The 24,404-nt window shown below is 46.5% G+C and overlaps 2 protein-coding genes and 1 pseudogene across 2 annotated transcripts; 1 reads left to right on the top strand and 2 right to left on the bottom strand.

Annotated features, from left to right (window-relative positions):
* The first annotated feature begins 432 nt into the window (after window positions 1-432).
* On the top strand, window positions 433-1,756 carry LOC114511455 (annotated as a pseudogene).
* Window positions 1,757-13,721: 11,965 nt separating this feature from the next.
* Window positions 13,722-14,186, bottom strand: LOC114511347 (60S ribosomal protein L31-like). The gene has a single exon (XM_036013102.1). It carries the CDS (start codon window positions 14,144-14,146, stop codon window positions 13,769-13,771), a length of 378 nt encoding a protein of 125 aa, XP_035868995.1. The 5' UTR covers window positions 14,147-14,186; the 3' UTR covers window positions 13,722-13,768.
* An 11-nt stretch (window positions 14,187-14,197) lies between these two features.
* Window positions 14,198-23,338, bottom strand: LOC114511454 (very-long-chain 3-oxoacyl-CoA reductase-B-like). Its single transcript, XM_036013082.1, has 11 exons — window positions 23,106-23,338; window positions 22,744-22,790; window positions 20,942-21,017; window positions 20,600-20,710; window positions 20,381-20,448; window positions 16,150-16,194; window positions 15,878-15,912; window positions 15,619-15,700; window positions 15,186-15,251; window positions 14,650-14,799; window positions 14,198-14,460 (listed from the first exon to the last, which is right to left on the bottom strand). Exons 1-11 carry the CDS (start codon window positions 23,263-23,265, stop codon window positions 14,368-14,370), a joined length of 933 nt encoding a protein of 310 aa, XP_035868975.1. The 5' UTR covers window positions 23,266-23,338; the 3' UTR covers window positions 14,198-14,367.
* Window positions 23,339-24,404: the final 1,066 nt, after the last annotated feature.

Raw genomic sequence — 24,404 nt, 5'->3', positions numbered from 1 at the left:
CCTCCCCCACCTCTGCCGCCTGCAGCGCTCCGCCCTGCTCCCCCGCCCTGTGGTCAGGTCAGTCAGGCTGCAGGCACTTCAATTAACCCACAGGCGATGGCTGACCCGCAGGAATACCAGACTCAGCAACTGATGGCTGACAACACAGTGAAAGTTCAGAGATTCCTTGTGGTAGATACTGCTGGCTACTGAGAAACTAAATGCCAAAGAAATTGTTTTTAAAAGCCCAGATCAGCCCTGGTGGGTGTGGCTCAGTGGACTGAGCGCTGGACTGTGAAAAAATGGATCGCCAGTTTAATTCCTAGTCGGGGACATGCCTGGGTTGCTGGGCTGGGTCCCCAGTAGGGGGCGTGAGAGAAACAACCACACATTGATGTTTCTCTCCCTCACTTTCTCCTACCCTTCCTCTCTCTCCAAAATTAAATTAATCCAATCTTTAAAAAAAAAATAGCTGGATGAACAGGAAAAGGTATCCTCAGTATGATTTGAAAGGAGGTGTTCACTTAACAAAAGTCCCTAATGTCATGTGGCAGTTGGGTAACAGATGAGTGAGTATAACCCAGCAACAAACTCACTCCAAAAGAAGGAGTGAAAGTGAACAGGGTGATGGTTGCTGAGCCTCAGACATTTTCAGGGAAACCTACTTTTCGATTCTGACCCACCCATCCCACAATGTCCCCGTCCTGGAGGGTGGGCCCCCACAGGGGTGAGGACATTGAAGAGGTGGCAGCTTCAAATCCAGAATTTATTTTTAAGGAGCAAATTGACATTATTAATGGGATCCAGGACAGCCCAGCTCAGAGACTGGAAGAAACCCTAGGCTTCCTTGGGCCTTTGAAAACCCAGGCAGCCGATCAAATGAAGGAGCTGTGTGATCTTTTCCTGAAAATTGATGCCACTCAGGTGGAAATGAACCCTTCTAATAAAAACTCCAGAAGGACAACTTGTCTGTTTTGACGCCAAGATAAGCGTTGATGACAACACAGAATTCCAAAAGGAGGACATGTTTGCCGTGGACGGCAGGTCACAAACTGAGCCCATTAACAATGAAGCTGCCAGCTATGATCCAAAACACACAGGCCTGGATGGGAATATTGCCTGTGTTGTGTGTGGTACTGGACTTGCCGTGGCTACTTGTGGTAACATTCTCCCAAGCGGTGGGAAGCCGGCCAGTTCTTGGATCTTGGTGGCGACGTAAAGGACCCTCAAGTACCCCGAGCCTTCGAATTACTCCCTGCTAACCCTAAGGTTGAAGCCATCCTCGTCAATATTTTTGGTGGAATTGTCAACTGTGCCATCATTGCCAATGGGATCACAAAAGCCTGCTGGGAGCTGCAACTTAAGGTGCCCCTGCTGGTCCGGCTTGAAGGAACCAGTGTCCAGGAGACCCAGAACATACTCAATTCCAGCGGGCTCCCCATCACTTCAGCCGTGGACGTGGCTAAGAAGTGGTGCTTTTGTTCTGATCCCTTGGAGGAAGAAGTCCATCTTGCCTTAAAAAGGGATGGTTCTCTCTTCACTGTGAAGAAAACGGTTATCTCATTGGGGAAGGGGAAGAGCAAGAATCTTGTATGAAAAATCTTAAATCTGTGTCTTCTTGAACCAGATATCTCCCTAGACAGCCTAAATAATCTGATTTAACTTACTGCCTTTATTAAAACAGTGCCCTGCGGTCTCCTACTTTTCTGTCACCTGAGCCTGCTCAGCAGGCCTTGTGTTGCTGACTGGGAGAGCAGTCTGCATGGCCGGCAGGCCCTCATTCACTGACTGCAATTTGGTGGACATCATATCTCATATAATAAAACAAACAAAAAAAAACAACAAATAAAATTAAATTTAAAAAAATCACAGACCATAAAAAATTCAGGTGAGACTACATTTAGCAGACTAGCTATCAAAAAAGTGCAATGAAGAAATTCCAACAGCCCTGGCCAGTGTGGTTCAGTGGACTGAGCGTGGGCCTGTGGACCAAAGGGTTGCCTGTTCGATTCCTAGTTGGGGCACATGCCTGGGTTGCGGGCCAGGTCTCCAGTGAGGGGCACACAAGAGGCAGCCACACATTGATGTTTCTCTCCCTCTCTCCTTCTGTGCCCCCTCTCTAAAAATAAATAAATAAAATCTTAAAAAGAAGAAATTCAAACAAATAGCTATTAAACACTGTCACGGTTTTTCCAAGTTTTTAATTCCAGCACATGTTGGGAAAATCTGTGAATATTCCAAAGTATATTTTACAATGGAAGGTCCACACTTCACATGACATTCCATATATAGATTCTACCATTTGCCTTAATATTGAATATACTCCTTACCCGACATGAAAAATAAGGCCAGAAGCTTTATTTGGATTTTTGGGTAGATGATTTCATTTCATTTTTAAAAGAAGATTTTGTTTATTTTTAGAGAGAGGGCAAGGGAGGGAGAAAGAGAGGGAGAGAAACATCAATGTGTGGTTGCCTCTCACACGCCCCCTACTGGGGACCTGGCCCGCAACCTAGACATGCGCCCTGACTGGGAGTTGAACCAGTGACACTGTGGTTGGCAGGCTGGAGCTCAATCCACAAGCCACACCAGCCAGGGTGATTTCATTTTAATGTGAAAACTGAAGAGAGCTGATTCCTACTGAAATCTCTGTAATGAAGACATTCCAAGATGAGACATCACTGAAATTGTATTGTGAGTATATCTTCTCTCCTCCTACCCTTCTGACCCCCACCCCCCACCAGAATCTACCGGCTGGAAAAATGTAAGTAAGAGAATGTGGCCTTTTTTATAATGTTCATTTTGGGGGAGGAGGATGAATTAGTTTGTGATGATATTTTGGTAAATTTTAATTTGTACATAAATTTAAATAAAATCCTGTTTTGTAAACTCTAAAAAAAATGTTTATGTAGATGACTTTGAATATCAAAGACACAGGGCTTTAGCACCCGATGTTAAGACTTTCTATGAAGCCACAGCGTGGTATTAGTGTATATATCACACAGGCAGACCAGAGGGCCCTCAAAGTAGACCCGCAGGCCCTGGCCGGGTAGCTCAGGTGGTTAGAGCATCGTCCCCACACGCCAAGGGTGCACGTTCTGTCTCTGGTCATAGTATGTTCAAGAAGCAACCAATGAATGCGTAAATAAGTAGATCAAAAAATCCCCCCTAATAAATAAATAAAAGACTCTCAGTCGCTTTCCTATAAAAGTCAGTCTTTTCAGTAAATGTTGCTGCAACAAGAGGATATTTGCACAAACTGAACTGAAGCTAACACCCAACCCACAAAACAGAGCTCAAAATATGCGACGGATTTAAATGCAAAGGATAAAACTGTAAAACTCTTAGAAAAATAGACATGGGAGAAAATTTTCACAAATGTGGGGTAGGCCAAGATTTTTTTAGACAAGACACAAAAAGCACTAATCATAAAAGAAAAAAAACTCAGACTTCATCACAAGGGAACACTTCTGTTCTTCCAAAAAATGTAATTAAGAAAGTGGAAATGTAAGCCAAAACGTGGGATAAAATCATTGCCATCTGTATTTTTGCCAAAGAGGTTGAATTCAGGACATATACATTAGCTTTACAACTCAGTAATGTATCTTCAAAAGCATCCAGCAAAAGTGGCCAGAACTGAAAGGGGAAGTAGACAAATCCACAACCATGGCTGTTAATATGCTTCATGAATAACCGACAGAAAAGAAAAAAAATAAATAAAAAGGACTATAGATCTGAACGACACAGCCACCAAACTTGAACTGATATATAAAACACCGCATTCAACAGCAGACTGTACGATCTTTTCACGTGTGTGCGGCCCTTTAAGGCAGCTTCCGGTTTCCAGTTTCATACACGAGCACATTGGAAGTTGCCACTCAGTCTTCACAGGTAAAAAGCTAGACAGACTGGAAAATCCACAAGTCTAGAACGCTTAAGAGAACCGAGGACGCAGAACAAAACGGTGCCCCCAAGACTGGAGAGGCTGACAGGGGAACAGGTCCAGAGAATAAACTTACCAGAGCGGAAACTCAGAAGCAGAAATTGCTGAGGCCCTGGCTGAGTAGCTCAGTGGGTTAGAGCATCATCCTCATACACCAAGGTTGCGGGTTCAATCCCCGGTCAAGGCACATACAAGAATCAACCAGTGAATGCATAGATAAGTAGAACAACAAATCAATGTTTTTTTTTTCCTCTCACTCTCAACTCAATAAATAAAAATTAAAATAAAATAAAAACCAAAAAGACACAGAAACTGCTGCTGCAGACCAAGTATCAGAGCAGGCAAGCCAGAACTGTCCGTGGTAAATCGCTGGAAGCTCTGTGTGGACAACGCTGAGAGTTAAAAATGCCAGGAGGACACAGTCATAGGAGGGCCCCCCTCCCCAACGATCTGGTGAGATTTACCTCCAGGAGCTCAGGGAAGTCCTCACAGTAAATATTAGAGAAATCCCCTTGTGCTTCCGCTGGAGAGCAGGAAAAGGACCAATTTTAAATTCTTAGGAGCCTCGCCTGCTGGAGTACTGTTGTTACCGCTCAGTGTTTGGGCTGGAGCAGGTGTCTGCCTCTGGCCGGCCGGTCGCATGTGGGTTCTTGACTTGGCACAGGAAAGATTTCACAACATGAGTCCAAGTGACTGGGAGAGGATGTTTATTAAAGCTGGGGACAGTGAAACAAGGAAGGGTCTGAGACAGAAGAAGCAACAGAAGAGAGAAAGTCAAAGAAAAAGGGGGCCTTGGAGGCAGGGTCAGGGGGTTGGCCCGGGATGGGCTACCGTTGCCCACTGCTCCCTTGGTTGCAAGTCTCGCGGGGACCCTTGGAGCTTAGGAGGAAGGCAGCAGGATACAAGGCATGGGCGTGCTCTATAAGGCACACCGTAGGTCCTTCATTTTGAGACTTTTTATCTTTGCAGAGCGAATCGTAGGGGAGGTCTTAAGGGAGGGTATGAATAGAATATTTATTAGCTTTCTAGGTGTGTCCTTCAATATGTTGATTCATCAAAATATGGGTATGGAGGGGTCAGCATTATTTTCTGATTAGTTTTATTTTCTTTTTTTAAAACAAGATTTTATTTATTTATTTTTACAGAGAGAGGAAGGGAAGGAGAAAGAGGAGGAGTGAAATGCCCTTATATGGTGGCCTCTCACACGCCCCCTACTGGGGGCGCAGGCATGTAACGCAGGCATGTAACGCAGGCATGTGCCCTGACTGAATATTGGACCAGCAATCCTTTGGTTTGCAGGCCCGTGCTCAGTCCACTGAGCTACACCAGCCAGCGATGGCTAGTTTTCTTTTCGAAGAACGTTGTTGAAGAGGGACTGGGACCGAGGCCAGTCTGGCCCAGGACAGTCTGGACTGTGCAAACCGTTTGCTCCTAAGCGGCCTTGGTTAGGGAAGATAAAACCTTGTGACTCATTAGCTGGCTGAGAATTGCTCACGTTATTTGGCCTCGTTGAATTATTTTATCTCAGCTTCCCTTATACCACTTGTTGAGGAATTTCCCTAGCTGCTTAGTGACCTGCCACACTGTCAGCCTACCTGACCTGAGGAAGGGAAGTAATACTCAACTCCAGCCTGCTCTGGCCAACTGATGTCGCACACCAACCCACAGAACCAGGAAGCTCAGAGAGCACCAAGCAAAGTAAACTAAAAAAAAAAAAGGCACCGAGGCATATCATTGTCAAATTACAGAAAATCAAAGATAAAGGGAAAATCCTGAAAGAAGCCAGAGTGGGATGGTGGGGGGCGACCCATCTTATTCATAGAGAGACAAAGATGAAAATTGTATCCAATTTCTCTTTGGAAACTGTGCAAGCAAGAAGAGAGCAGAGTCAATTTTTTAAAAGATTTTATTTATTTATTTTTAGAGAGGGAAGAGAGGGAGATAGAGAGAGAGAGAAACATCAATGTGCAGTTGGTGGAGGTCATGGCTTGCAACCCAGGCATGTACCCTGACTGGGAATCAAACCTTCGACACTTTGGTTCGCAGCCCCCACTCAACCCACTGAGCTACGCCAGCCAGGGCTCAGAGTCAAATATTTAAACTGCTGAGAAAGAGGGGAAGGGGAACCTGCCAAATTATCCTTCAAGAATGAAAAGGAGTCCTGGCTGGTGTAGCTTAGTGGATTGAGCACCAGCCTGTGAACCAAAGGGTCACTGGTTCGATTCCCAGTCAGGGCACATGCCTGGGTTGCAGGCCTGGTCCCCAGTAGGGGGCGCCTAAGAGGCAACCACACATTAATGTTTTCCTCTCTTTCTCCCTCCCTTCCCCCATCTAAAAATAAATAAATAAAAAATTTTTAAAAAAGAATGAAAGGGAAAAAGGACTTTCTCAGACAAAAATTGAGGGAATTTGTTGCCAGTACATCTCACTATGTTAATTTTCAAACAAAACAAACTTCAAAGCAAGGGAGGCTATCAGAGAAAAAGAAGGAGATTCTGTGTGGTCCATTCACCAAAATGACCATATTCTGGGCCATAGATCAAGGCTTTAAGAAATGTCAAGGGATGAAAATTATCCTCCGGTCAGTTTTGAATTAAATGAGAAGACTATAAGAGCTAGATAAGTATGATACCTTCCTTGGAAAGTAAGCAACATACTTCTAAATGATCCATGAGTCAAAGAAGGAATAAAAATGGAAACAAGGAGCCCTGGCTGGTGTGTCTCAGTGGACTGAGTGCCACCTGCGAACCAGAGGGTCACCTGTTCTATCACTGGCCAGGACATATGCCTGGGTTGCTGCCTGGGTCCCTGGTGTGTGTGTGTGTGGGGGGGGGGTGAGAGGCAGCCACGCATTGGTGTTTCTCTCCTTCTCTTTCTCCCCCTCTTCCTCTCTGTCTATAAATAAATAAATAAACAAATAAATAAAATTAATTAAAAAATGGAAATAATGAATCTCTTTAACTGAAGAATAGTAAAAATGTAAAATAACATGCTGTTATTTTACACAGATGCTGTTAACATTATGTTTAAAGGGTGATGTATAGCTTTAAGGCATATATTAGAAAAGTAAAAATTTTAAACAAACACCTAAGCAGAAAAAGAACAAAGTAGAAAATAAAATAATACAGGTAAAAGCAGGAGACAATGAAATAGAAAACAGACATACAGTGTAAAAATCAGCAAGGCAAGCCTTGACTGGTGTGGCTCAGTTGACTGGGCATCCTCTGGCAAAGCAAAAGGTTGCCTGGTTCATTTCCTGGTCAAGGTGAATGTTTGGGTTGCGGATTTTGTTCCTGGATGGGGCTTTGGTTCCTGGTTGGGATGCCAACAAGAGGCAACAGGTTGATATTTCTCTCTCACATCGGTATTTCTCCCCCCCCCCCTTTCTCCCTCCTTCTCCCCTCTCAAATAAACAAACTAATTAATTAATTTTAAAAGATTTTATTTATTTATTTTTAGAGAGGGGAAGGGAGAATGATAGGGAGAGAAACATCAATGTGTGGTTGCCTCTTGAGCACCCCCTCCTGAGGACCTGGCCTGCAACCCAGGCCTGTGCCCTGACTGGGAATCGAACCGGTGACCCTTTGGTTTACAGGCCAGCATTCAATCCACTGAGCCACACCAGCCAGGGCAGTAGCCCCATTTTCTAAACCTCCAAAAATGGGGCCCTGTGGGCTTTCGTTGAAAATCCAGTCTGAATTAAAGCTCTTCCTTCAACTCCCTTCACTGGATCTTATTAGTTTTTAAAGATTTTACTTATTTATTTTTAGAGAGAGGGGAAGGGAGGTAGAAAGAAAAAGAAACATCCATTGGTTGCCTCTCCTACACACCATGACTGAGAATTAAACCAGTGACCTTCTGCTTTGCAGTAGGGTTACTCAACCAATGGAGCTACACTGGCCAGGGCAAGATGATTCTCCTTCTCCTCCTCCTCCTTCTTAATTCTCACCCAAAGACACGCCCATTAATCTTAGAGAGTGAGAAAGGAAGAGAAAGAGAGATATATATCAATGTGAGGGAGAAACATGGAGCTGTTGCTTCCCATGGCGTGGCCCGGCTGGAGACTGAGCCGGCAGCGTAGGTAAGTGCCCCAAGTGCGAAGGGACTCTGCAACCTTCAGGTGCGGGGGACGCCGCTCCAAGCAACTGACCCACCCAGCCAGGGCCAGCTGTGTAAGAGCTCATTCCTATACTACGTTCCTCGCTCCAGAGAACTCAGGTGCCTTCAACCCTAAAGTGTTTCTGCCCCGAAGCTGTCACTGTCGCGGAGCACAAAGCAACGATGAGGAATGGGTGCAGGTTAAAGAGAACTAAAGAACCGTAACAACCAAATACAACAGGGGGGTTCTGCATGGAAAACACACATTGCTAAAATGTACATTGTTGTGCCAATTGGAACTTTTTACATATGGATTGTGTATGGAAGTTATTCTCCAGGTCCACCTGGGCCTCAGTGCAGGCGCGTGCATCGTGAGGCCCGAGGAACGGCCGAGGGGTGCTGCCTGTGGGGAGTGAACACCGAGGATGGTGATGATCCTGTCTTTGAATCCAGTTTCCCAGGCCCTGACGGAAGAATATGTGCCAAGCAGTGCTCCAGAACAGCTGCGATTCGGTGTCAGAGAGCAGTAACAGCTGATGGGAGAAGCCTATGCCTTTGCAGCGGTTGTGATTATTTTATTTTCTTCCTCTGGAGAGATGCATCATAGGGGCGCGAGTTGCAGGCACTGACCGACGATGGAACCGCTGCTCACACAGGAGCACAACCCAGACGGAGCACCCACATGTGTCCTGGAAAGCCGAATGGCCAATTCAATATTTAAAGATGCTTCCTCATAAAATTAAAAATTATCACAGCTTGATATTGATTATTAACAATTATCAAAAATTATGACTTCAGCCCTGGCTGGTGTAGCTCAGTAGATTGAGCTCGGGCTGCGAACCAAAGGGTTGCCAGTTCGATTCCCAGTCAGGGCACATGCCTGGGTTGTGGACCAAGTCCTCCAGTGGGGGCCATGTGAGAGGCAGCCACACATTGATGTTTCTCTCACTCTCTTTCTCCCTCCCTTCCTCTCTCTTTAAAAATAAATAAATAAATAAAGTGTTTTTAAAAATATGACTTCAACATTAATTTTTATTGTTTCCATTAAACTTTATTTAACTATGAAAAAATATGTCAATGATCTATTTGACAAAAATATATGTCAATAATAAATTTCCACAGTTCCATCACTGCTTTGCTGTTATTAGGACATTTTTCTTCTTAGGAATTACCTGCTAAAGAGCTTAGGGGTCAAGGATCATGATATCCTGACTTACTTCCAACGGTCCATTTATCGCCATCATCATCACATAAACATGGAGAGAGATAAATGCAAATTAAGCAAATATTACTGGGCAGACAATCTGGGTGATGAGTATATAGATATTAGTCTTGTAATGGTGATGGGTTTAAAAATCCTCAAAAGAGGAAATTAAAAACTGCCCCACCCTGTTCCAGACAGAGGGGCTTCCTGTCTGTTCTGGGAGGATATCAAACTTGACTCCAAGGTGAGATCTTCTCAGCCCTGATTGCTCCAGCTGTGAAGCTGGGTCTTCACGGGTATACGAGGATTCCTGGAAGTGGCATTGCTAATGCTGTTTCGTTAGTTTGCTATTGTCAAATTCCTTCCTATGGAGGCTGCAGCGTTTTGCATGCACAGCGGGGATGCGTGAGTGTGTTTTCCAGCTTAAGCATTTGTGCCAATTTTATTGGTGAGAACTGCTACTTCAGAGTCATTTTAATTGGCATTATTCTTATTAGGGGTGGAGCTGAGCTTCTTTTCATAGAGTTAAGGACTGTTCGTATTTGTTTCTCTGTTCATTTGTCTTTTTAAAAAAGATTTTATTTGTTTATTTATAGAGAGAGGGTAAAGGAGGGAGAGGAACATCTATGCGCAAGAGAAATGTCAATTGGTTGCCTCTCCCACTCCCCCAACTGGGGACCTGGCGCCAATGCAGGCACGCACCCTGATCTGGAATAGAACCCGAGACCCCTCCATTCCAAGGTGGGTGCTCAATCCACTGAGCCACAGCAGCCAAGGCATCATTTCTTTTGTACGTTTTAAAACAGTGGACATTTGGCTCTGGCTATTGTGCTTCAGTGGATTGACCACTGACCTATGAACCAAAGGACTGCAGGTTGGATTCCCAGTCAGGACACATGCCCGGGTTGCAGGCCAGGTCCCCGGTAGGGGGCACAGGAGAGGCAGCCACACATTGGTGTTTCTCTCCCTCTTTCTCCTTCCCTTCGCCTTTCTCTAAAAATAAATAAAATCTTTAAAAAAATAAAATATTGGGCATTTGGTGTTTTTCTTTTATATATATATTTTAAAGATTTTATTTATTTATTTTTAGAGAAAGGGGAAGGGAAGGAGGAAGAGGGAGAGAAACACCAATGTGTGGCTGCCTCTTGCGTGCCCCACACCGGGGACCTGGCCCGCAACCCGGGCATGTGTTCTGACTGGGAATCGAACTAGCGACTCTATGCTTTGCTGTCGGGCACTCAATCCAGTAAGCCGCACCAGTCAGGGCTGGTTTTGTTATATATTAAGGAGGTAAATATTTTGTGTGTGACATAAGTTGTAAATATTTCCTCTGAGATTGTCACACTTTTCTTTGCTTATGGAACAATCTTTTCTTGAATAATTTCTAAATCTGTTTAAGTAGTTTTATTTATAAATTTTATTTCATGGCTCCATGATTTTTCCCAACTTTTTTATCATAAAAAATTTCAATCATACAGAAAAGTTAAAAGAAGCCTACAATGAAAACCCATGTGCCTACCACTTCGATGTTATTACCAATATTTTAACATGCTTGTCTTATCATATTTCTATCCACTCTACCCATCACTCTATCTATTAATTCATCTAATGCATTTTTGATGCATTTCAGAGTAAATTGCAGACATCGGTGCATCTTCCTTAAATAATTCCCACATATCACTAGCTAGAATTCAATGATTCTTTCTGTTGTTGCTTTTAACTTTCTGTATAAATTAGAAAGATTCTGTACCAGCCAAGATGGAGGTGTAGTCAGACACACTGTGCTTCTTCGCAAAACCAAGAGGACAACAACAAATATAACATTAAAAACCAACCAGAACTGCCAGAAAATTGAACTATATGGAAGTCTGACAACCAAGGAGTTAAAGAAGAAACATTCATCAAGACCAGTAGGAGGGGTGGAGACAGGCAGCTGGGTGGAGAGGACTCTCAGCAAGGCAGTGGCTGGTGGACCAGGATAAACTGGAGAGGAACCAGTGAGACAGAATGCTGGGTTCTAGTGCAGGAAAATACAGCCTCAACACCTCTGACTGAAAAAATCTGTGGGGGGTTACAGGGTGGGAGAAACTCCCAGTCTCATAAGAGAATTCATTGGAGATACCCATGGGGTCCTAGAACATGCACATAAGCCCACCCACCTGGGAATCAGCACCAGAAGGGCCCAATTTGCTTGTGGGAAGTGACTGAAATCTGGCAGAGAGTGGAGCGAGCAGGACTGTTCCCTCTCAGGCCCTTCCCCCACATACGGCATTACAACACTTGCAGAGATAAAAAAAAAAAAGGTTCAAATGAAAGAACAGATCAAAGCTCCAGAAAAAATACAAATAAGTAATGAGGAGATAGCCAACATACCAGATGAACAGTTGAAAGCACTGGTAACCAGGATGCTCACAGAATGGTTGAGCATGGTCGCAAAATAGAGGAAAAAATGAAGGCTATGAAAAGTGAAATACAGGAAAATATACAGGGAACCAACAGTGATGGGAAGGAAATTGGGTCTCAAGTCAATGGTTTAGAGCAGAAGGAAGAAAGAAACATTCAACCAGAACAGAATGAAGAAACAAGAATTCAAAAAAAAAAAAAATGAGGAGAGGCTTAGGAACCTCCAGGACAATTTTAAACGTTCCAACATCTGAATCATAGGGGTGCCAGGAGGAGAAGAGGAAGAGCAAGAAATTAAAAACTTATTTGAACACATAATGAAAGAGAACTTCCCAATCTGGCAAAGGAAACAGACTTCCAGGAAGTCCAGGAAGCTCAGAGAGTCCCAAAGAAGGTGGACCCAGGGAAGCACACACCAAGGCACATCATCATTACATTACCCAAGATTAAAGATAAGGAGAGAATCTTAAAAGTGGCAAGACAAAAGGAGACAGTTACCTACAAAGGAGTTCCCATAAGACTCTCAGCTGATTTCTCAAAAGAAACCTTACAGGAAAGAAGGGGCTGGAAAGAAGTATTCAAAGTCATGAAAGGCAAGGTCCTACATCCAAGATGACTCCATCCAGCAAAGCTTTCATTTAGAATAGAAGGACAGATAAAGTGCTTCCCAGATAAGGTCAAGTTGAAGGATTTCATAATCTCCAAGCCTTATTATATGAAATTTTAAAAGGACTTATCTAAGAAAAAGAAGATAAAAAAATATGAACAGTAAAATGACAACAAACACAACTATCAACAACTGAACCTAAAAAGAAAACAAACAAACAAGCAAAAGAAAAATTAAGCAAACAACGAGAACAGGAACAGAGTCACGAAACAGAGATCACATGGAGGGTTGTCAGTGGGGAAGAGGAGTGAAGAAAGGTGGGGAAAGGTACAGGGAATGAGTAGCATAAATGGTAGGTACAAAATAGACAGGGGGAGGTTAAGAATAGTATAGGAAACGGAGAAGCCAAAGAACTTACATGTACAACCCATGGACGTGAACTAAGGGCAGGGGGAATGTGGGTGGGAGAGGGTGTGCAGAGTGGAGAGGGATAAAGGGGGAAAATGGGACAACTATAATAGCCTAGTCAATAAAATGTATTAAAAAAAGAAAGACTCTCTCCTAAAATGGAAAGGAATTTATTCATGTATTCTTCTACTTATGTTTCCATTATTACATGGGATTTCTGGTTCATTTATGCAGGTACATGGTGTGAGGGATGGATTCGATGTACATACACACACACACACACACACTCACTTGGGGGAGTCTCTATTTTTAAAATTATTTTATAGAGATATAATTCACATACCATAAATTTCATCCTCTAAATGTGTACAATTTAGTGGTTTTTAGTGCATTCACGAAGTTTTACAATAATCATCACTACATTTATTTGTACATATACATATATGTATATATCAGCGACTTTCAACCGGTGTGCCACAATAATTTTTAAGACACGCAATACCAAGCCCTGGCTGGTGTGGCTCAATGGATTGAGTGCTGGCCTGCGGACAAAAAGGTTGCTGGTTCAATTCCTGGAATTCCAGTTGCTGGAATTCCAACTCATTCCACATGTCTGAGTTGTGGGCCAGGTCCCCAATGGGGATGGGGAGGCCACAAGAGGCAACTGATCAATGTATCTCTTGGGCATTGATATTTCTCTCCCTCTCTTCCTCCCTCCCTTCCCTTCTCTAAAAATAAATAGCCTTTTTAAAAAGTATGCTATGCCTGACTCTTTAGTCAGGGGCACTGACCTCATTTCCTTCAGATTGTCAAATACAAAAATGACAACAGCCAACACACATCAATAACTGTCTGGTGTGAATGAATCAAAATTATACCTGTTTTTTGGTAAGATCGGCAAAAAGTATATTTTTTGGTGTGCTGCAGAATTTTAGTAATTAGTTTATGTGTGCTATAATACGAAAAAGGGTGAAAATCACTGGTATATATACACTTACATATATATTTATATCTTGCCCCCCCACCCCCAAATAGCTATCTAGTTGTCTCAGTACCACATAGTAAAAAGGCCATCTTTCTTTTTTTTTTTTTTTGCAGTTTTATAACTTTATTCGACAATCAGCAGTTAGTTCTCATCCACATTAACTGTTTGTAGATTTTTGAAAGTGGTGACAGGTACATAGGTGACCAATGTATAGAGCTTGTTTGGTGAATCTTCATCCTCATTATGTTTTCTGGACAACCGCACCCGGATTCGGTATGGGACATTCCTTATTCCTTTGGCCCAGACGGCTTTGTTGAGCCTGGTGTCAATGCGCACATCTGGAGTTCCCATCTCCTTCATGGCAAATTTCCGGATCTCTTTAAGTGCCCGAGGGGCACGCTTCTTGAAGCCCACTCCATGGATGCGCTTGTGGATGTTGATGGTGTACTCTCTGGTTACTACCTCGTTGATAGCAGAACGGCCCTTCTTCTTCTCGCCACCCTTCTTTGCGGGAGCCATTATGATGGGCCCAGGTTGAAAAGAAGGGCCATCTTTCTGTCAGAGGTCTAAGATGCCACAGTTGTCACCAAATATCCAGGTGTTCAGGTGTCCAGTTCTTTCCCATGGACCTGCTTGTCATCTCTTCACACGTATGGTATAGCCGTGCTAACATCTACAGCCCTGGTCCAGGATTGTGGGAGGCGAGCCAGCAAGTGGCCACACCTCTTCAAGGCCTTTTACTAATTAGAGGGCTTCAACAACAGATATGAAAGCTTGATTCCCCAGCGACTGAGAGAAAACCAATTGGGCTGGAAGACAGCCAGCAGGAAACTCTGGGAAGAGGGACCAGGAATCAGGATACACCCCACCCGTGGGTTCCCCCATCTCTTCTCCTGTCTCCCCAGCCCAAGGTGGAGGCCCTCCCTCTCTGGACATCTCTTCACTTCAGAGGGAGGACTAGCGGACCTAGGCCAGGGAGTGTCCCATCCAACTCTATGCCCATAGTGGCCCCATGGAGGCACCTGCACAGCGTGACTGAGGCACCCAGAAGTTTGGGAGGTGAGGCCAAGGGTGTCCAACGCCTGGCGAGCGTAATCTTCAGAATTCATTACAGCCATCTGATATTTCGTGCCAGCGGTCATATTTGATTCGACCAGGCAGGGGTTCACTGTCTGCAGGTAGGAAGGAGGTACAGGGAAAAACCCCTCTCACTCTAGCCTAAATTCCCAGGCTGTCATTGGGAATCCCAGAGTTCCACCCACTTGCTGCGCCTGGACTCAGGTCTCAGAGAGCCCGCCCCTTTGGGCCCCGCCCAGACCCGCGCCGACCGCGCCCCATAGAGGCCCCGCCTGGCAGAGGCCACGCCCCCTGCAACTACCAGTTGCTCGGGAGGTTGCTCCTCCGGGGGTGTTTCGGAGACCCAGCCTTCTCCGCCCTTCCCTGCCCCAACCCCGCAGCCCCCGCGGTCTCTAAGCCCCCACCCCCGCCGCCAGAGCCCCCGCCTTCAGAGCTGCCACTCAGACACGTCCTTGTGAGCCCCGCCCCCGCGGTCAGGCACCTGAACGAGGACTCCCTCAGCGAAATACTCCGCGCCCACTGCCTGGGAGAAGCTCCGCACAAAGGCCTGCGGAGGAGGGAGAGCGAGGTCTCAGGCTCGCGAACCCCCCCAACCCCCCTCGGCCCCGCGCGGGCTCCTCGAGCTCGTCCGCCCCAGCGCTGTCCCGGCTGCCAGCTCTGCCCCTGGTCCTCACCTGGATCCCTATTCCCATCCCCCATTCCGGGTTGCACCCGGCCCTCGCTGCGCTCCTTCCCCATTGTTCTCTCGCCCCCTCGCCTCTGTTTCTCTTAATAATAATAATAAAAAAAAAAAACCCCACAAAACTGGACTGTGCCCTAGAAGTCACACGCGCGTGTGCATGTGTTCAGGGCTGTGGCAAGAATCTCTCAGGTCGACAGGATGGCCCTCGCCCGGGTCTGTGGGGTCTGGGTACCTTAGAAGCTGAGTACGCTGAGAAGAGTGGATTGGGTTTCTTGCCAAGAATTGAAGAGACGTTGATGATGATGCCTTTGCTCCTGGAGGAGGAAGCGGAGCTGAAAGGTGGGGAATCCCCAGGTGATTCCTGTACCTTCACCCCCGAGCCACGCCCTAATCTGAGAATTGTCGGAGGGAAAGGGAAGTGTCGGAAACGGGTGGGACCGCTGGGGAAGGGGAAAAGCCTGGAGGTTGGATGGGGCGGATCCACCTCTTACCTGGAGACCATCTGGGGCAGGACGATTGCGGTCATCTGCAGGGCAGAGTGGAAGGGCCTCATTCTTCCCTTTCTAATACTTTCATCTGCAGCCCCCTCCTCCTCAAGTCCATTCCCATCCCCCTATCTTTTTTTGGGGGTGGGGGGAATATTCCCCTGGCACCTTCTCCACGGAGGAGGGAGGGCTCGTCCGGGGAGGAGGATTCTGGGGGGTCACCCGGAGTGGTCAGAGCTATGCTGACTTTGCACTTAGCTCCTCCAGCAGGGTCTCACCTGGGCCACGGACATGATGTTGCAGTTTATAAGATCCGAGAGTCTCTGGGAAAACAAACAAACAAACAAACAAACAAAAAACCAGAACCGTCAGTCCTTCCCTTCACCAACCCTCCTCAATGCCCACCTTTTCTTATTTCCTAGCTTACTTTTCCTTTAAGATGGAACATATACATATTTTTTAAAGTAGCATCTACTAGGATTTAACAGGCACATGCCCTTTGACCCATGAACTCCATTTCTGGACATTTATTTCTTTCCAAGACACTCACACATATGGGAAATGAATCATGTCCAAAGATATTGGTGGCAACACTGTCATCACAGATAATAGGAAACATCCCGAACTTCATCCCCGGCGGGATGATTAAGTAAATACTGTGGAGCCCCAAGGATGCGTCACTGTGTGACAGGCGGCAGAGATGGGTTAGCTGTTGCTTCTGATTTGAATAATCTCCAAGAGTCACGGCTGTGTGTACAAGGTACAGAGCAGAACAGTAGGCTGCCTGACATCTGGATAAAAATGACGCATGCATGCTTCCACAGGCATAGAGAAAAAAATACCTACCACGCTTTTAATTGGGGAATCACTTTGGGGAAATGGTTTGGAGGGAGAAGACAGATTTTCACCCTCATTTCATAAACTTCTCCCTCTGGATTTTTTGACCCACACACTTTTAAAAAATATGCTTTTTATTTATTTTTAGAGAGAGGGAAGGGAGGGAAAAAGAGGAGACAAACATAGATGTGAGAGAGAAACATCAGTTGGTTACCTGCTGTAAGCTTCCCAACCAGGGGGGGCACCAGGCGTGTGCCCTGAACAGGGATCGAACTGGCGACCGGGAGGATGCCCAACCAACTGAACCACATCAGTCAGGGCTTGCTCCCCAAGCTTTCTATAGAAGTACACCATACACACACCAAAGTGCACAGATTTTTAGTGTAAAAAATAAATACAAATCTTTCATCTCTACCCCTATGAAGAAAGAGAGTATTGAGTGTCCCAGATTCTACCCCCAGCAGCAATGACCCCGGCCTCCTCCCTGGTTAACCGCCACCTTGACCTCTAAAACGCTCTAGAATACTTTCGTCCAGTTCTGAACTTCCTGGGAGTGGAATCACACACGGCACACTTCTACCCCTGGCTTTCTCTGCTAAACATTCTGTTTATAAGATTCATCCATGTTGTGCGAGAGCGGAGGTTTATTTACGTGCCTTGCTATAACTTTCTATTGTGTGAACACAGCATGCATTGTTCATCGAGAATCAACAGTTGGTTGTGTCAAGTTTGGGGCTGTCAAAATTCGTCTAGAAATATCCCTGAATGTGTCTTTGGCGTGCATGTGCATGTGTGTACAACCAGGAGTGAAGTGGAGGGATGGTAGACTGCGCTTATTTCCCATTTTAAGAGGTACCGCCAGTTTCCCCCAAACTGTCTAAACTTATATGCCCACCAGCAAAGCTTAAGAATTCTAGTTGTTCCGCATCTCGAAAACGCTTGGTATTGCCGACTGTTAGCGTTAGCCATTTTTTTTTTAAGATTTTATTTATTTATTTTAAAGAGGGAAGGGAGGAAGAAAGAGAGAGAGAGAGAAACATCAATGTGCGGTTGCTGGGGGCCGTGGCCTGCAACCCAGGTATGTGGCCTGACTGGGAATCGAACCTGCGACACTAGCATTAGCCATTTTAGTGGCTGTGTCATTGTGTCTCACTCTGGTTTGAATCTGCAACTGCCTAATAAGAATGATGTTGAATAAGTTTTCACAGATTCATTTGGATTTCCTCTTTTGTAGAATGCCTATCAAATGTGGCTCCCATTTTCACTGGGTTGTTTGCATTTTTTTATTTTAAAAAGATTTTGTTTATTTGCTTTTAGAGAGGAGAAGGGAGAGAGAGAGGGAGAGAAACATCAATGTCTGGTTGTCTCTTGGGCACCCCCTACTGGGAGTCTGTCCAGCAACCCAGGCATGTGCCCTGACTGGCAATCGAACCTGTGATGCCTGGTTCGCAGCCTGCGCTCAATCCACTGAGCCACGCCAGCAAGTCAAACACAGATGGCTGCAGCCGCAGCAAGTAAAAAACAGCAACCCCCGGTGGATGATGGGAAAGTCAGATCTCAAGAATTAACACATTATAAATAATACTCAGAATGTCTAGTCATCAACCAAAAAAAATTAAAGCTCTACAAAGAAACAGGAAAGCATGGCCCATATGTAGCAAAGAAATAGTTTCAGAGAAACCATTCCCGAGGAAGCCCAGACATTGGGCAACGTGTTTTTGCAACGTGTGTGCTTCTCTGTGTGGTCCCTGAAGCTCCTCTTCCATTGTCTCTGTGATCACTCAGTGACCCAAAACTAGTAAGGAGATTAAGTCAATAACCAAAAATTTACCCAGAAACTCCCTGAGCAGATGGCTTCACTGATTAATTTTACCAAACATTTAAAGAGCTCATGCCAATCCTTCTCAAACTCTTTCAAAAAAAATAAAGAAAGAAGATAGGACACTTCCTAACATTCTCTGAAGCCAACAGCACCCTGATGCCAAAGCCAGACAAAGACACTACAAGAAAAGAAATCTGTAGACAAATCTCCCTTTTGAACATTGATGCAAAAATCCTCAACAAAATACTAGCAAACTGAATTCAGCAGCATATTAAGAGCATTTTACACCATGATCAAGTAGGATATATTCCTGGAAGGCAGGGATGGTTCGACATATGGAAATTGATTAATGAAGGCCTCGCTGGATGGCTCAGTTGGTTGGAGTGTCATCTCAATACACCAAAAGGTTGTGGGTTCAATTTCCAGTCAGGGCACAAACCTAGGTTGTTGGTTTGATCCCCAGTTGGGGCGCCTACAGGAGGCAACCAATTGATGTTTCTCTCTCTGCTCTTTCTCTCTTTCTCTCTCTTTCCCCCTTCCTCTCTCTCTCAAATCAATAACCATACCCTTGGGTGAGGATTTTAAAAAAAGAAATTAATGAACATAATATAGCAGATTAACAAAATAAAGGAAAAAGCCATATGATCATTTCAATTGGTGCGGGAAAAGCATCTGACAAAATTCCACACCCTTTCATGATTACAACACTCAATAAACTAAGAATAGTAGGAAACTACTTCAACATAATAAATACATGAATAATAAACATGAAAAGCCCACAACATGCTTCATAGTGAAATACTGAAAGCTTTTCCCATTTCTATTCAACATAGTATTAGAAGTTCTAGCCAGAGCAATTATGAAAGAAAAACAAATCAATGGCATCCAAATTGCAAAAGGAAGAAGTATAATTATCTCTAGTCACAGACGATATAATCTTATGTGTAGAAAATCTTCAAGATTCTCCCTGGCTGTTGTGGCTCAGGGGACTGAGTGCCCGCCTGCAAACCAAAGCATCACCAATTTGATTCCCTGTCAGGGCACATGCCTGGGTTGTCTGCTAGGTTCCCAGTAGGGGGTGCAGGAGAGGCAACCACACATTGATGTTTCTCCCACATTTTCCCTCTCTAAAAATAAGTAAAGGAATAAATAAATAATATTTTTACAAAAGATTTTATTTACTGATCTTTAGAGAGAGGGGAAGGGAGAGAGAAAGAGAGGGAGAGAAACACCAATGTGTGGCTGCCTCTAGCGCACCCCCCACCCGGGACCCCACCACTGCCCAAGCATGTGCCCTGACTGGGAGTCGAACCAGCAACCCCCTGGTTTGCAGGCTAGTGTTCAGTCCACTGAACCACACCATCCAGAGGCTTACATAATTATATTTAATTTAACAAAGGAGGTAGGCATCTGAAACTGAGATACAAGAGATCATGTGACTCCCATCAGAAGAAGTATGGGGATATACCTACAGGTGATTCAGAAAAAAGAAGCTATGGATTCAAGAATGATCCAAAACAAAAATCTAGAAAACCGCAGACTCTAAAATGACAGGCACCCGTTTTCCCACGTGGGTCATTCCCCTCTGAAGTAAGCACCAGGCACTATAAAAGGGCAGAACCAGAGAACTTGAACAGTTATACTAGTTGGGCAATGCAGAAGGGCGCTCCATCTCAGAGGACCACCTTCACGTCCTAGACATCAGAGATGCTCAGCTTTGAAAACAATTTCCTGAGAGAAGGCAATCGCGTACCTTGTTCTAACAAAGCTAGCTACTGCGTGGGCTTCCCCACAGAGGGCAGTACTGGGAGCAAGGGGTGCTGGGCGGCCGCGTACTCGATTTCACTCACTTTGGCGACGTTCTCACAGTCGAGCAGTTTACTTGGCTTTTTTGTGTAGAGCATGCCCACATTGTTCACTGAGCGAGAGAGAAGTTGTTTATGTCACTCCAACAGTCCCCCAGGGAGACCCGCTGGGGGCAGAGGGAGGGCGACCACAGAGGGTTCCGGGTCAGGGTGAGCATGTGGGCACTTGCGGGCAGGGATCCTCCGAGCAGGCTTGGGACATACCCAGGACTCCAATCTCCAGGTCCTTCAGTCCTGTCTCAATGGCCTCGTAGATCTCCAAGCCACCGGTGAAGTCTGCCTGGATGACTCTAGTGACCCTGCCATGAAGCCGCTCTGGGAAGAGGGGCAGTGGGAGCCAGGCCCTCAGCTGGAACCAGTCCCACTCTGCCCCCACCCGACCCCTGTCGGTGCGTTCAGCCCCAGCCTCCGCCCTTTCCTTGCGTCCCCCAGCCCAGAGGCAGCTGAAGCCCCTTGGCTGCCTCCACTCTGACCACGCCCCCGGACACGCCCCCATCTAGCCCCTCTCCAATTGCCAACTCTGCGGGCGCTCCCTTTGGCTGTCACCTATCTCCTCCGCCTCAAGCTTCAGCTTGCTCAGGTTTCGACTGATGAGAACGATGTTCAGACCTCTTCGGGCGAGCTGTGGGGGGATTCAAACGTTTATTCAGCTACTCCACGAATATGTACTGTGCGCCGACTGCGTGTTGCAGAGTGTTGTAAGCGCTGTGGCTGCAGAGGTGAGCAACAAAGAACCAATGCCTGCCCTCTAGGAACACGTCTTCTGAGAAAAGAGCATCCCGGGTGGATGGAACAGCATGTGCAAAAGCTCTTGCACGAAGGCTGGCAGCGTGGAGGACAGCATGGAGTCCAGCGAGCACTGAGCGAAGGGGCCTATTGTTATACAGCAGCTCGGTGAGGTGGGCAAGGGGGCAGATCATGGAGTCTCGAACGCCCCAGTAAAGGCTTTGGCTTTTATTCTCAGTGATATCAGAATCCAGCCATTCAGGGGTTCGCTTTTTCCTTCGTTCATACATTTGTTCAAAACATATGTGCCGGCACCTGCCTTTTGCTGGACGGTGCTGGGGACACAAGGTGCCCATGACAGACTCAGTCTCACCCCCTCCTCTCCACCCCCAACTCAGCAGCTGAAGGGCTCTTTTGAAAGCACAAACCTGACCCTCCCTCTCCTGCTCACTCAGAACCTGCCTGGACTCCCTGGGGCAAAGATTGGGTATCGGGTATGACTCCAAGCTTTTGGCCTTTTAGCTGAAGTCCCTTCTTGGTTCTTAGAGAGGGATTTTTTTTGTATTCTTTTTCTTTTAGATTTCTTGGGATTTTCTATGTAGGTAATCGTACCATCTGTAAATGGAGACTACTTTATTTCTGTCCTTCCAAAATGTCTGGTGACTTCATTATTTTCTTAAAGATTTTATTTATTTATTTTGAGAGAGAGGGGAAGGGAGGAAGAAAGAGGGAAATAGCAATGTGTGGTAGCCTCTCATGCACCCCCTACTGAGGGCCTGGCCCACAACCCAGGCCTGTGTTCTGACCAGTAATCCAACTGGCGACCCTTTGGTTCCCAGGCCAGCACTTAATCCACTGAGCCGCACCAGCCAGGGCACATGTCTGGTGACTTGAAATGGCACTGAGAGCCCTGGCCAGTGCAGCTCAGTGGATTGGGTGTCGGCCTGTGAACCAAAGGGTTGCCAGTTTGATTCCCGGTCAGGGCACGTGCCTGAGTTTTGGGCCAGCTCCCCAGTGTGGGGCAGGGGCGGGGGGGGGGGGCACACAAGATGCAACCACACATTGTTGTTCTTCTCCCTCTCTTTCTCCCTCCCTTCCTCTCTCTCTCTAAAAATAAATAAAATATTAAAAAAAATAAATGGCACTGAGATGCTGATGATGCTTATATGTGTGTCTGTCTCCACCTGGACATGCCCTCCAGAGTGGCATACTTCTCAACTCAGTCCCCTAACCGGAGTCTCAAACCTAAAAGGCCCAGACTAAACAACTCTGTTTCCCACCAACCTGTCCCTCCCTCAGTTCAACCCAAAGATATCACAAGAAAGCTACAAACCAATATTCCTCATAAACTTGAACACAAAGATCCCCAGCAACATAGGTACACCCATAAATATGCTTTGAATGAATGGATCTGGGCGTTGATGGGGAAATACCAAGAGACCGTAGAAGCCCCGTGTAAACACGTGACCCAGACTGGGGAGCAGAGGGAAGGCTCCCTGAAGGAGAGAGGATGTCGGAGGGAACCAGATAAAGTAAGCGACTCTCAGTCCAACAGGGGTCGCTGACCACATGCAAACCGACGGAAGCCCCCACCACCCACAAGGCTCCGCGCCCTGGCTCACCTCATGTGCATAGGCCCTGCCGATACCACTGGTGGCTCCCGTCACCACTAGAGAGGAGAGAAGGAGGAGGAGCGGGAGGGCTACCCCTCACACTCTGCCCCAGCCCCACCTCAGTCCCCCTCACTGAGACCCCACGCCACACCGTCCTTGTCTTCATCCCTCGTTTGTCCGAGCTGTGACACTCCCTCCCCTGCCCTGCACGGTTGCGGGGACTCCATGCCTCCCTGGGTCGACCCAGCCTTCACTTTTGCTTCCAGGAGTCCCCTCTGCCTCTGCTTGGGTTAGGGGCCCTCGCTTGTCGTCTGTCCTCGCTCCTGCGGCCCCCATCCCTACCCGCCGGACACAGAGCTCTTGCCTCTCACCTGCCCAGGCTCCGTGCGCCCTGAGCCAAGGGGCACCCCGGCGTACCTGGGGCAGCAGGTACACGTAGACTGTGCAGCCCACCCCCCAAGCCGCCCACAGCAGCAGGCACACGGCTGTCACCGCCCCCAGCGCTCTCAGCGGGTCCCACTCCGACTCCATCGCAGCCCCCTCCAAGTCTCCAGATCCAGGTCCAACACGAGGATGCTGCTCTTGGGTGCTGCTATTTCCACCCTCGGGGGAATAACGCCTGCTCCGCGTTAACCCCTCCCACAGTACAAGCATTCGGCCTCGCCCCAGACTCTAGCCGAGCCTCTTTTTTATTCTAGACCGCAAGCCCTGCCCATCTAATTTGGGCTGAATGCCACCCCCCCCCCCCCCCCCCCCGCCACCCCGCCCTGCAGGCCCAGTGGAAGCCTCGTCGCTCCTCCCACAAGGCTGGGTAAAGCACGCCCACAAGTGACCTTGGCTTGGGTCACTGAACTGATCTTGGGAGCAGGTGGGAGCCCCATTCGAGTTTTATCAGTGCGCAGCGTGTCCCAGAAAACCGTGACCCGAGGACTGCTGCTCAGGCAGAATAAAAGCCAAAGCCCTTCCAGTGACTTCACCTTCACATGTGACCTTGCTCCTCATTGCTCCTTTCCCAGCTTCTTTTTTCTACTTGTTCTTGATGTTTATTTATTGTTATTACTGTTACACAATATACACCACATACGATTTACCATTTTAACCCTTTTTAAGCGTACAATTCATCGACACAAAGCATATTCGCAATGTTGTGCAACCATCACCACCATCTAGTTCCAGGAATATTTCATGACCCAGAAGAACTCTGGACCCACTAAAAGATCACTCCCGTCCTTCTTTCCTTCAGGTCCCGGTCACCTTTATTCTATCAATACTTTCTGTGTTGACAAAATCACATATTCCAGATGCCTCACATAAGAGAGATGGTAGATATCTGTCCTTTAGTGTCTTGCTTATTTCGCTCAGCATAATGTGTTCGGTGTTCTTCTGTGGTACAACATGTATCAGAACCTCATCCCCCCTGGCTGCCATGGCTCAGGGGATGGAGTACCGGCCCGAGAATTGCAAGGTCACTGGTTCGATTCCCAGTCAGGGCCTGGGTTTCCGGCCAGGTCCCCAGTAGGGGGTGTGTGAGATGCAACCACACATGGATGTGTGTCTCTCTCTCTTTCTCCCTCCCTTCCCCCCTCTCTCAAAATAAATAAATAAAATCTTAAAAAAAAAATAAAAAGAACCTCATCCCCTTTTACAGCTGAGCACCATTCCTTTGCACG

The sequence above is a fragment of the Phyllostomus discolor genome, chromosome 12 (assembly GCF_004126475.2).
Source record: "Phyllostomus discolor isolate MPI-MPIP mPhyDis1 chromosome 12, mPhyDis1.pri.v3, whole genome shotgun sequence".
Lineage (NCBI taxonomy): Eukaryota > Metazoa > Chordata > Mammalia > Chiroptera > Phyllostomidae > Phyllostomus > Phyllostomus discolor.
The sequence above is the reverse complement of the archived record's forward strand: the minus strand, read 5'-3'. Positions and strand labels throughout refer to the sequence as shown.